The sequence below is a fragment of the Bubalus bubalis genome, chromosome 17, assembly GCF_019923935.1.
Source record: "Bubalus bubalis isolate 160015118507 breed Murrah chromosome 17, NDDB_SH_1, whole genome shotgun sequence".
Lineage (NCBI taxonomy): Eukaryota > Metazoa > Chordata > Mammalia > Artiodactyla > Bovidae > Bubalus > Bubalus bubalis.
The window spans coordinates 20,554,166-20,566,870 of NC_059173.1; the positions used below are offsets into that span (position 1 = coordinate 20,554,166).

At 48.8% G+C, this 12,705-nt stretch overlaps 1 protein-coding gene across 7 annotated transcripts in view; it reads right to left on the reverse strand.

Moving 5' to 3' along the window:
* The window catches only part of RILPL1 (Rab interacting lysosomal protein like 1), a 42,615-nt gene extending 29,928 nt beyond the window's left edge, over window positions 1-12,687 (reverse strand). For all 7 annotated transcript variants that reach the window (XM_006041406.4, XM_044930274.2, XM_044930272.2 and 4 more), the window contains exons 1-2: window positions 11,896-12,687; window positions 4,334-4,484 (exon numbers count right to left, since the gene is read on the reverse strand). In XM_006041406.4, the coding sequence (XP_006041468.2) occupies window positions 4,334-4,484; window positions 11,896-12,204 (460 nt within the window). In that variant the 5' untranslated portion in view covers window positions 12,205-12,687. The remainder of the gene's footprint in view (window positions 1-4,333; window positions 4,485-11,895) is intronic.
* Window positions 12,688-12,705: the final 18 nt, after the last annotated feature.

Here is a 12,705-nt window from a genome sequence, read left to right on the forward strand (position 1 = left end):
AAGGGACTCTCAAGAGTCTTCTCCAATACCACAGTTCAAAAGCATCAATTCTTCGGCTCTCAGCTTTCTTCACAGTTCAACTTTCGCATCCATGCATGACCACTGGAAAAACCATAGCCTTGACTAGACGAACCTTTGTTGGCAAAGTAATGTCTCTGCTTTTCAATATGCTATCCAGGTTGGTCGTAACTTTTCTTCCAAGGAGTAAGCATCTTTTAATTTCATGGCTGCAGTCACCATCTGCAGTGATTATATATAAATAAATAAACTACCAAATTTCAAAGACTTAATATGAAAAAGATATGCAAAATATCCTATGGATAATTACTGATTTGGCTGTATCATGCAGTTTTCAGGATCTCGGTTCCCTGACTAGTACTGAACCCAGACCCTTGGCAGTGAAAGCATGGGGTCCTAAGCACTGGACCACCTTGGAATTCCTCTACTGATGATTTTTTAAATTGATAACATGTTGAAGGATGATACCTTGAACCTATTGGTTTAAATTGGAATTACTTTCACCTTTTTACTTTTTTAAATGCCACCCCTAGAAAAATTATAATCATATCTGTGACTTGCCTATATTTTTTGGTAAAAGGTAAAAGATGTTCACGATTGAAAGAGTAACCAGAATATTGCCTTATATACATATTTTTGAACAGTGCTGTTCTCAGCTTCCCTTCAGACGATGGCTAAGTGGTCAGTCTTCAGCCTCTCCTAGTGACAAGAGTTGTTTGTCCAGAGTCCAGGAGTTTTTCTCCAGAGGCCTAAGCATATTTTTGTTCCCCCACCCCCCATCGCTTCCATATCTGTAATTCATCTCAGCATGTGCTAACTAGTAGTTTCCAAGTGCTGACAGGACGGTTTCCAAATACAAGAGGCAGCGAAGTGCTTTTTCATCTGGAGACTTTCGGGGAGCTGGAGACAAGAGACTGGCGGGTGCTCTGAGCCCAGCGCCCAGTATCAATGGCTGGGAAAGCAGCACTGTTCCAGGCAGGGTTGGCTCTTATTTTTGTTTTGTTTTTCTTTTTTAATGATTTTATTTATTTATTTTTGGCTATGCCGGGTCTTCTGGCTGTGTGGGCTTTTCTCTAGTAGCAGTGAGCAGGGGCTCCTCTCCAGTTGTGCTGCTCGGGCTTCTCACTGCGGTGGCTTCTCTTGTTGCAGAGCACAGGCTTCCGTCGCCGCAGGGCGTGAGCTCAACAGTTGCAGCTCCCAGGCTCTAAAGCACAGACTCGGCAGTTGTGGCTTAGTTGCTCTGTAGCATGTGGGATCTTCCTGGATCAGGGATGGAACCTGTGTCTCCTAAATTGGTAGGTGGATTATTTATCCCTGAGCTGACAGGGAAGCCCTCTTTTTTCTTTTCATAGTGTTTTTTAAAAATTATTTTTTGGCTGCCCTGCGCGGCATGTGGGATCCTCGTTCCACAACTAGGACTCGAACCCACACCCCTGGCCATGGAAGCCAGAGTCTCAACCACTGCACCGCCAGGCAAGTTCCAGGGCCGGCTCTTCTAAGCAGGCACCCCACCCCCCTCATCCCCTCTATCTCTAGTTTGCCCCAAGTGGTGCCGGACACATAGTCTAACTTCATGGGGACCTCTCCCCAGGAACCCTCTGTCCTGTGTCTGTTCCTCTCCAAGGTGGAAGAAATGCTCTTGTCCCTGTTATGTTCCCATAGCTTCCTGTGCAAAATAAAAATAACCGTGAGAGGCATGCCTGGCATCTGCCCAGTTTCTCCACTTGGGTGGGGGCTGCAGCCGTGCAGAACACCCGAGCCTCCCTGAGCTCAGCCCTGGGAGCTGGACCCACGTGAGATGCCAATTAAGTGCGTCTCAGATGGCACCTGTGTGGGCTGTCTGATGAAGAGCCCAGCAGGGACGCAGAGAGCCAAGGCACAGCCCTCCCACACGGAGGGTGCCACGTACACACAGATGCAATGAGCCCCGAGAAAGCAGCTCCGGGTGTTGGGACCCACACCTGGCAGACATGAGGCCTCTGGGGCATCACTGGGGCATGCAGGGGAGTTCCCACATCACCCCTGGAGCCTACTGGGTGACCTCCAGAAATATCACAAACCAAAAGATGGCGAAGGGTGCCTCGTGAAGTCCAACAGTTACCACAGGCTGCAGCAATTCCACTTAGAGGTATATACCTCTCGAAGCACCGCAAACAGGGACTTCCCTGGGGGTCCGGTGGATAAGACTCCACGCTCCCAATGCAGGGACCTCGGTTCCATCCCTGGTCGGGGAACTAAGAGCCCAAATGCCCCAGCTAGAGAAGCCTGAGTGCAGCAACGAAGACACAGGACAGCCACAATTTATTTAAAAGAAAACAAAAAACACCGAAAACATTATGTCCACATAAAACATATACCAGAACCTTCACAGTGGCACTCTTTACAACACCCAAAAGTTGGAAACAAGCCCGTGTCCGTCAGTGGAGGCATGGATAAAAACAAAACGTGGTACAAACAGATAAGGGAATATTATTAAGCCATGAAGAGGAAGGCTGCACCCCCTCAGCCCGTTTTCCTCCTCTTTTTCAAAAAGGAGATTGGATAACAATAGCTCATAGTGACAATAGTTAAAAACTTTCAGTGTGTGGGCACCACGTACTATTTTAAGCAGTTTACATGTATTAATTCATTTAATCCTCACAACAATCTGATGACAGAGACAGGGTTATCTGCCCCATTTTCACATGGGGCACTTAGGCACACCAAGGTCAGATGACTTGAGCAAGGTCACTCAGCAGGTAACTATCAGGTTAGGAATCACCCCTGGTTAGCATGCTTTGAGCACCAATGCTTATCACTGCTAAGACTTTTGTTTTCACTGCACCGTTCATGTCTCAACAAAGGAAACCCATGGAAAAGAGGACGGCAGCACCTGGATCAAACATTTCCTTTCTCCTTGGTCCCTACAGTCCTTATACAGTGCAGTACTTTATACTCACGAGAGTTGTAACTTCTGAACTTCAGGTCTCCTCCCTGGAAGTCCATTCCCCTTCATAACAGACATGAGGAGGGGTTTGTGTCAGGACCCAAGGAGTTTACTCAGACTAAAGAGATGGGTCTAGGACTTCCCTGGTGGTCCAGTGGCTAAGACTTCAAGCTCCTAATGCAGGGGGCCCAGGTTTGATCCCTTTTCAGGGGACTTGATTAGACATGCTACAACTAAGAGTTTGCCTGCTGTAACTAAAGATCTCAAGTGCCCTAAGCTGAAGCAGCTCATCAGGGACCAGACCAAATCTTTCTGTGTTTGCTTCCCCAGCACCAGCAGAGGGCCTGGAGTGAAGGTTCTAGATAACTGTTAATAGGATCAATGACAGCTGGGGTGCTCCAGCGCCATTAAGATCTAGGTGGCCATCCCGGCTTGCTCATTCTTAAACGTGTGCCCATGACACGTACCTCAAATCTCTTCCTAGCACATTCAGAATAAAATCCAAACCTAGGTCTCTAAGGGGCTATGTGATCTGATCCCTGCTGGCCCCTCTGACTTCATCTTTAACCACCTTTGGCCTTCTGTGATGCTGGTCTGTGATGCTGGTCTCCTTGGCTTTCCATAAACAGTCATGCCCCAGGGCCTTCGTACCTGCTTTCCCCCCAAGATATTTGTACGGCTCACTCCATGACTTAACTAGGGCTCAGATGTCACCTCATTAGAGAGGCTCTCCTTGATCACAGTATCTAAAAAAGCTCCTCACCAAGTCAACTCTATCATATTCCACCCACCTTCCTTTTCAGTTCTTCCACAACCTGGGTCAGAATCAGGGCTGTGTTATCTGTTTACGTATTTATCATCTATCTCTTCTGCACTAGAACATAAGCTTCACGAGGGCTGGGGCTTTGTCTTGTCCAAGGTGTATCCCCAGCACCTAGAAAAGAGTCTGGAAAAGTGAGGAACCTCTAACAATTTATTAAATGAACTGCTCAGTTTCATCACCTGTAAACCAGACTACACAATTTCTCTCAGGCAGAGTGATGGTGGGAACGGCTTCCCCAGTGGCACAGCGGTAAATAACCCGCCGGACAATGCAGGAGACACAGGCTTGATCCCTGGTCTGGCAAGATCCCCTGAAGGAGAAAATGGCCACCCACTCCAGTATTCCTGCCTGGGAAATCCCATGGACAGAGGAGCCTGGTGGGCTACAGTCCATGGGGTCGCGAAGAGTCGGACACGACCGAGCACGCACGCCTGGCATGTGATGGTGTAAATGCACATGACATGAGACACGACGCTCGGGGCCATACTCAGGACTCACTGGTGATGCTGGTGATGACGACGGGAAGAGCCTTTCCCCCCACCTCCCAAGCCAGCCCCTCCTCTTACCTTCGTGTTTCTGGAACTCCTCCTCGGAGAAGCTGACGTCCTTGTGGGAGAGGTTGGTCATGAGCTGCTTGTTCTCCTCCTGCAGCTGGGCAATCTGAGAAAGGAGGTCTTGTGCTTCCCCTCGCCACACGTCCTCCACCAGCTCCAGCTCCTGCAAGGGCGAGGGGCCAGTGTGGGTCACTCACTGCCTGCCCAGGGCAACAGCCTCACCCACCCCACCCCAACACTCAGGAGCAGCTCAGAGATGCTGGAGCTTTGGGGTTGTTCCCTTCTCCGCAAGAACCAGGCACCAGCAGGTGAGAAGTTCAGGCATCACCAGCCCACAAGGCAACTTCACAAAAACTAGAAGACGCCCTTCCTCTGGGCAAAGCCCGCACTTACACTGTTAGGACCCAGGCAGGTTAGAACTGCCCTGAAGACAACCATGGCACCAGATCTGCACCTTTTAACAACCCAGACAGGAGACAGAGGATGGAGGGGCAGCCCCAGGTTACAGGGGCCTGAACGTACCTGCCCTCTAGGGAGGTCACATCCCTGATCCTCAGACAGACTTTCCATCCTAGCAGGACACACCTCTTTCCAAGAGACAGAGAGGGCTACAAAGATCCCAGGGATGTTCCCTGGCCCTGAAGCTCCTAGTATACCTGAAACAGGCACCTCTTCAAGTAGCCTTGAGCAACTAACTTTAGAACTCTGAGCCTCAGCTTCCCTTAGCTGGGGAGCCCTAATATCAAGGCTCACGGTGAAGAAAACAAAAACACGAATTTGAAAAGATACATGCACCCCTCTGTTTACAGTAACATTATTTACAATCAAGATCTGGAAGCAACCTGAGTGTCCGCTGATAGATGAGTGGATAAAGAAGATAAGGTCTATTGACACAATGGAATATTACTGAGCTGTAAGAAAGAATGAAATCTTGCCATCTGTGACACTGATGGACCTAGAGGGAATGATGCTAAGTGGAATGAGTTAGACAGAGAAAGGCAAATACCATATGATTGCAGCTATTTGCAGAATCTACAAAAAACATAGATACAGAGAACAAACAGGTGGTTGCCAGAAGGGAGGGGACCGGAGAGGGAGTGAAATACGTGAAAGGGGTTAAGAGGTACAAACCTCCAGTTACAAAATAAATAAGCCACAGGGATGTAATACATAGCATAAGGAATACAGTCACTAGTATTGTAATAACTTTGCATGGGGACAGATGGTTACTCGACTTATCATGGAGATCGTTTCATAATATATGTAAATGTCAAATCGCTACACTGCACACTTGAGACTAATATATAATACTGTGTGTCAACTATGTTTCAGTAAACAAAAAATAAAGGCTTACTGGTTGAATGTGAGGATAAACAAGATGCCTATTAAATAATTTTGTGGATGGCTGTAATCAGAGAAATGCTGTAATCAGAGAAACAGATAATAACAAGTGTTGGCAAGGATGTGGAGAAACTGGAACCCTCCTGCATCACTGGTAAGAATGTAAAATGGTGCAACCACTGTGGAAAGCAGTCTGGCAGTTCCTCAATAAGTTAGACATAGTTACCATATGACCCATCCATTCCACTTGTAGGGTCTGAGAAATGAAAGCATGTGTCCACACAGAAACATGTACACGAACCTTCACAGCAGCATTATTCATAACTGCCAAAAGGCAGAACCAACTCAAACATCCATCAACTCATGAGCAGGTACATAAAATGTGGTGTATCCACACAATGGAATGTAATTCAGACAAAAGGAATGAAGCATTGACACAGGCTACAGCTTTGATGAACCTTGAAAATACGATGCTGAGCGAAAGCAGCCAGATGCAAATGGTCACTCAATGTGTAATTCCGTTGATGGGAAATGTCCACGATATAGATGGACATACCAAATCCACAGATACAGAAAGTATATTGGCAGCTTGGCAGGGGCAGAAGGGTTGGTGGAGAATAAGGAATGACTGTTAATGGGCCTGGGTTTTCTTTCTGGAGTAGTGAAAATGTTCTAAAACTGACTGTAACACAAGTCTGGGAAAAAACTAAAAAAAACATTGAATTGTACACTCTGAATGGGTGAACTGTATGGCAAGTGAATTATATTCAATAAAGCTGTTGCCAAAAAACCCAGTATTTTGTAAAACCATTAACTGCATAGAATGCTTGCTTAAAGCATGGATATTGGAGCCTGTTGACCTGAGCATGAATTTAATTTCTGCCACTTACTAGCTGATCTTGGACAAGTTATTCAATCTTTGGGTGCCTTGGAAATGAGGAAGATAGTGTAATATCTACCCTGCAGGTTTTCATGAGGATTAAATGGTTAATATATGTAGATATTTGGAATTGTGCCCAGTACCCAGAAAGTGCTAAACATATGTTTGTTGATTTCTGGTCCTCCTACAACCCATCCCAAGCCAGCCCAGGTGGGCAGATGTCAGCATCGCCTCCGTTCATCTTTTAAATAAGTTCCTAAATCCCATCGCCTTCATCAGGAAGCCTGCTGAACTTGGGAAATGAGAGGTAATAACTTAAGTATTCAGACAGCTGGTTCAAGGTCACCAGGGGAGGTGAAGGGTGGGGCCAAAGGGCAGAAGCAGTGATTGAAAAAAGATGGAGTGGCCATAGGACCTTCCCGCATGCAGGTATGGACTGGAAGTAGAGTCAGGCTCCTCCTGCCCCAGTCCTCTCTGCTCCCACCTGACAAAGGCTCGGCACACAGAGGGCCCCAGTGCTATCAGCCTATCAGTCACGTGTAACTGGCTGGAGGAGGCAGAACAATGCCCCCCAGAGATGTGCACAACCTCATCTCCCTGGAACCTGAGAATATGTGACCTTGTGCGGCAAAAGGGACCTTGAGATGGGGAGATGCTCCTGGGTTATCACGGGTGGACCCAATGTAATCACAAGGGCCCTTAAACATGAAAGAGGGAGGCAGGAAGGGCAGAATCAGAGAAGAATGATGGGGGGACTTCCCTAGTGATCCAGTGGTTAAGACTCCACAATCCCACTGCAGGGGACGTGGGTTCAATCCTTGGTCAGAAAACTAAGATCCCGCACATAATGTGGTGACAGAAGCAGAGATCAGAGTCAGAGATTTGACGATGCCACACTGCTGACTCTGAAGATGGAGAAAGGGGCCACAAGCCAAGGGATGCAGGTGGCCCCCAGGAGCTGGAAAAGGCCAGGATTCTCCCCTAAAGTTGCCAGAAGGAATGAATTTCCTGACACCTGTTTTTAACCCAAGTGAGACTCCTTTCTGACTTCTGACCTCCAGAATTTTATCCAGTATTCTTCATATTGATATTATTCATAGTATCATATTATCCAACATGATAATAAATTTGTGTTTTGAGTCAGTAAGGCTGTGGTAATTAGCTACAGTAGCAATAGATGAATACAGTTCATCTATTATCCCTCAGTTCTTTTTTTTTTATTCTTCTCTCAGTGAGCTGAACTTGATACTGGGGGAGCTGGTTCTTGCCCCTGAGCCGATCAAGGACAATTTGATCCTGCCTCCACACCAGCTAAAAAGGCTTTTCCAGGAAGTGGCCCCTGACTGATCATCTCCTTCACCTTTTCTTGGCACTGTTTTCAAACTCCTTATGCCGGCCCATGAGGCCCAGAGTTATCAGATCCCCGACTTCCCTGAGGGATTCCCAGTTGGCTCAGTGGTAAAGAACTTGCCTGCCAATGCAGGAGGTACAAGAGATGTGGGTTCAACCCCTGGGTCGGGAAGATCCCCAGGAGAAGGAAATGGCAACCCACTCCAGTGTTCTTGCCTGGGAAATCCCAAGAACAGAGAAGCCTGGCTGCTACAGTCCATGGGGTTGCAAAGAGCTGGACACAACTTAGCCACCAAACAATGTCTCCCTGACCTCTTCCTCACTTGCTCTGCTCTCGTCATACCAGCCTTCTTTGCATTCCATGCACACACCAACCTCCTACCTCAGGGTCTTTGCACTTGCTGCACTTCCTGCCTAGAATGCCCCTCCCCCAGATCTCCCTATGCTGGTACCTACCCTTCATTGGATCTCAGCTCAGATGGCACTTCTCAGGGAAAGCATTCCTGACTGCTCCATCTATGAGACCCCAATGCTGACCAGTCTCTTTTATATTTCCCCATTTTATCTTCTTCATAGCACTTAGGATAAGCTGAAATGTTTTAAACTGTAAAAAAAAATCTATCTCCTCACTCTAGAATCATATCATCCTATTAGAGTAGCCATTAGTCATGTGTCTACTGAGCACTTGGAATGCAGCTGGTCTCAACCAAAACATGCAGTGAGGGTTAAACATTCACCGAATTTCAAAGACATGGTAGAAAAAAAGAATGCAGAATACCTTATTAATAATATTTTGGTAACTGTGTGGTGATGGATGTTAACTGACCTTAGGTGGTAATCATTTTACAATATACACATATATCAAAGCATAATGCTGTACACCTAAAACAGTGTTATCTGTCAATCACATCTCAATAAAAAGTACCTTTACATGGATTACATGTTGAAATAACATTTTGGAAAGCCTGGTTTGGTATGTTATTAAAATTAACTTTATCTGAGGAATTTCCTGGTTGTCCAGGGGTTAGGACTAGGTATTTTCATTGTTCTGGGCCCAGATTCAATCCCTGGTCAGGGAGTTAAGACTCCGCAAGCCACAGGTGAGGTTAAAAAAAAAATGTTAACCTTACCTATGTCTTTGTATCAATGTGATACACCATATTTATTTCTACGGGACAGCACTGCACTAGAAAGTCAAGCCCTTGAAGACAAAGACCTCATCTCTTGTGGTCACCACTGTGGCCCAGAACAGTGCCTGGCACTTTGTAGGTACTCAATACATATATCTGTCGAATGAATAAATGAATAACGGACGCTATTTACATGATATGCATCTGCCACTGCTTTCTAAAGTCTCTTTCTGTGTTTTCCCGTCTTCTCTGTTACGCACTCGCTGCCTGAGATGAGGACCTGGTCTTCCTTTCCTTTGCATCACCCATGTCACCTGGGAAGGCACTGTGCAAGCTGTGGTCGGTCAGTGGGGTTGCAGACTGAGCAACCAGGCAGTACCTGGTAAGACTGTGGCCTAGGTCTGCGTGATGAACAGAACTGAGTCTTTTGGGGGCCTTTTGGGAGGAGGAGTAGAAGAGAGGGTGCAGGCTTTACTGGAGCCATATTTGCTTTGTTTTGATCTTTTTTGACTGCGCCATGCAGGATGCAGGATCTTAGTTCCCCAAGCAGGAATCAAACCGGTGTCCCCTGCATTGGGAGCTTGGATTCTTAACCACTGGATCACCTGGGAAGTCCCTGGAGCCAGTTGAAAGAGAGAGAAGGAAGAAAGGAAAGAAGGGAGGGAAGGAGGGAGGCAGAAAAGGTGGGAGGCAGGAATGAACAGACAGACAGATAAGATCAAGGACATGCTAAGAAGATTTTTGTGGAAATAACACCTTGAAGATCCTTTGAGGCTTATGATGGGGTGGGGGTGGAGTGGAGGAGGGAATAAGAGGAGTCTCTCTTGATCTCAAGAATATGAAGTAAAGGGGACTGGAGCTGGGATGGGAAAAAAAAGGATTTTGTCCTCCGAATTATAAAAGATCATCCTCGGTGTTTACAAACGAGCCCTGGCTCTGAACACACTGCTGTTTACTTCCTGGCCAATGGCACTCCAGAAGTGACAAGTGAGGCTGGCTGGGAATTCCACCTGACTCCAGGCCCAGTGGCCTCCGATGGCTCCCAAGGGTGTCTCCCAGCCCAGCTGCAGCAGAACTTAAAATGCCAAGGATGGGGACACAGGTGCCAGGACTTGTGTGACTTGGGCTAAGGCTCTTAGTCCTTGTCAGTAAGAAGCAGTTTGTATGTGAGCAACTCAAAGTGCCTTCCTTCCTCGACCTTTTGGGAGAGATGGAAGGTGCAGGAGTCTGGGTACCTAGGGTGGGGGAAACATTTCCAACATCAGCCTAAGAGAACTCTGTGAAATCCCCTCCTGACCCAAAAACAAAAGTCAACACTTGGCAAAGCCCTCAAAATGGGCCAGGTTTTGTCCTAAGCACCATAACCCTATGAGATGGGTACTATCAATATTCTATTTCCCTATTGTATAGCCTATTATTAATATTCCCTATTATTAATATTTCCCTACTGTATAGCCCAGAAGCTTGAGGCACAGAGAGGTGAGGTGATTTGCCCAGGGTCACACAGCCCATGAGTGACAGCTTTAAACCAGGCTATCTAACTCCAAAGGCCCTGGGAATCTTGACTTTAATTACAGGGCAGGGGACATTTTCAAGCTCCCTGTGAGATCTTGTCTAAGCTCCCTGTCTAAGGCTTGGGAGCTTGAATTTCCTACCTGACCTCAGGACACAAGGACCTCTGAGGACAAACACAATCACACCTCCAAAACATGAGTACTTTGAATCACCCAGGGATCTGCCCTTAAGGTTAAGACTGCGAACACAGCCCAGGCTCTCTTCCTTGAAAAGACACAGACCTCAAAGCACACAGTAGGTTGATGGCTGGCCGGAGAGGTTCAGAGAGGCCAAGGGTATTTTCCCGAGGACACACAGCGAGTCAGAGTCTACTCAGACACCCTGATCCTCCAAGGAGAAGCGTTTCCTCTCATTCTGTCTCAAGGATCTGCCAGGAGCCTCCCTAGGCTGAGGTTGGGACAGGAAACCACAGGTCTCCCACTTCCTTTTCCCCGGCCACCTCATGTGGACTGCGAGGAGTCCCTGATTCATGAGTCCAGAAGGATCCTTGGTCACAAGCAGAGTCTGAGCCTTAAAGGCGCCCCAAATCATCTTTCTCCAATTCAAAGACGGTGGGGAAGAGACACTAGAATTACCTCCATGGGGGCTGGGAGTCTCAGCACTAACTTGGGACAAATCCCTCCACGCGGATCCTCAGTTTCTTCATCTGTAAAATGAAGGGAATTATCCCTACCTCACAGAGTAAAGTCAAGGTGGGGAAACCAACCTAGGTTAATAAACTTGAAGGAACTCTGGAGAGTCATTGGCAATCAAGAGCCCAGAGACGGAGGGTCAATGAACTCGGTGGCTGGAGGTCCCATCCCCTTGGCTCTGAAAAGGTCTGGAGTACGATGAAGAAAGGAGCCCTGTGTCACACGTTCTGGGTAGCACTGAAAGGTAGGGGCGCTTATTTCATTTCTGGAAAAGAATAATATTATCTAAGCACTTTAGATACTATTCCATTTAATTCTTATAAGGCGGGTCCTATTCCTATCGCCATTTGATATGTGAGGAAATGAAGCACAGAGAGGTGAAATAACTTACTCAAGGTCACACAGCTATTAAATGGTAAAGGTGGGGTTGGAACTCAGGTTTGACTCCAACCAACTACCCTTAATCTCTGTGGGTGGTACATGCCAGGTGCCCAGGCTGGGTAAGAGAGGGCCAGGGGCCTCGCTCCTTCCCTCATCCAGTAGGATCTTCTCTCATCTATTCCCTGTATACACGTACGTGTGCACCTACAGAACCCCAGTGCTGAAGGGCCCCCTAGGTCCCAGCGGCCCCATTGCCCGGATGGGCAGACTGAGGCTACCGCCCACCTTCTGGTGCTTGCGCTCCTTCTCGATGCGGTCCATCCTTTCCAGTCGCAGTCGGTCCAGCTCGAGGCGCAGCTCGTCCAGTTCGGGAGCGACGTGGTGGCGGCTGACGAGCACCTCAAGGATCTCCAGGACACGCACGACCTTGGGCATGAGGCGCGCGATGGCCTCGCAGCCGTGCTGGTCGATGACCCGCTCGAACTCGTGGCCCACGAGCGACGCGATGTCGTACACGTCCATGACCGTCAGCTCCGCCACGTTCTTCTCCAGCGCCGACTCGGCCGCCAGCGCCGACCCCCGGTCCTCCTCCATGGCCCCCCCGCCCAGCCTCTCCCCCACCCCGCAAACTAGTGCAACTCCCAAACTTGCCGCTGTCGAGGGCAGCGCCGGGGCCGGGCCCACCTTTCGCCGCCGCCGCCGGCCGGCGCTTAGCTGGCCCTCGGGCGAGGGCGCACCTGGCAGGCGGCGGGCGTCGGCATGGGCGGAGGCGGTGGGCCGGGAGCCGGAGGTGAGCGATCAGGGTGCGGGTCTCGGCGCCCGGATCGGCCCGGAGCCTGCTCCCCAGTGAGGGGAGGAGGAGGCGGCGGCGGCGGCGAGGAAGGCGCGCGCGTGCGCAGGCCCGCGGCGCCTCCCAAGTTGGGAATTCGAGTTGGGCGCAATGGAGGCGCGGGGTCTAGCTGGAGAAGGGGCTACGCTGCCCTCTCGCAAGCAGTCCTCGCCCGAGGGCTCGCTCCCTCGCCCTGGGCCTGAGAAGGAAGGGCGGCCGCGGCTCCTCCGGGAAACTTTGGCGGCGGCGACGCCGGCTGACCAGCT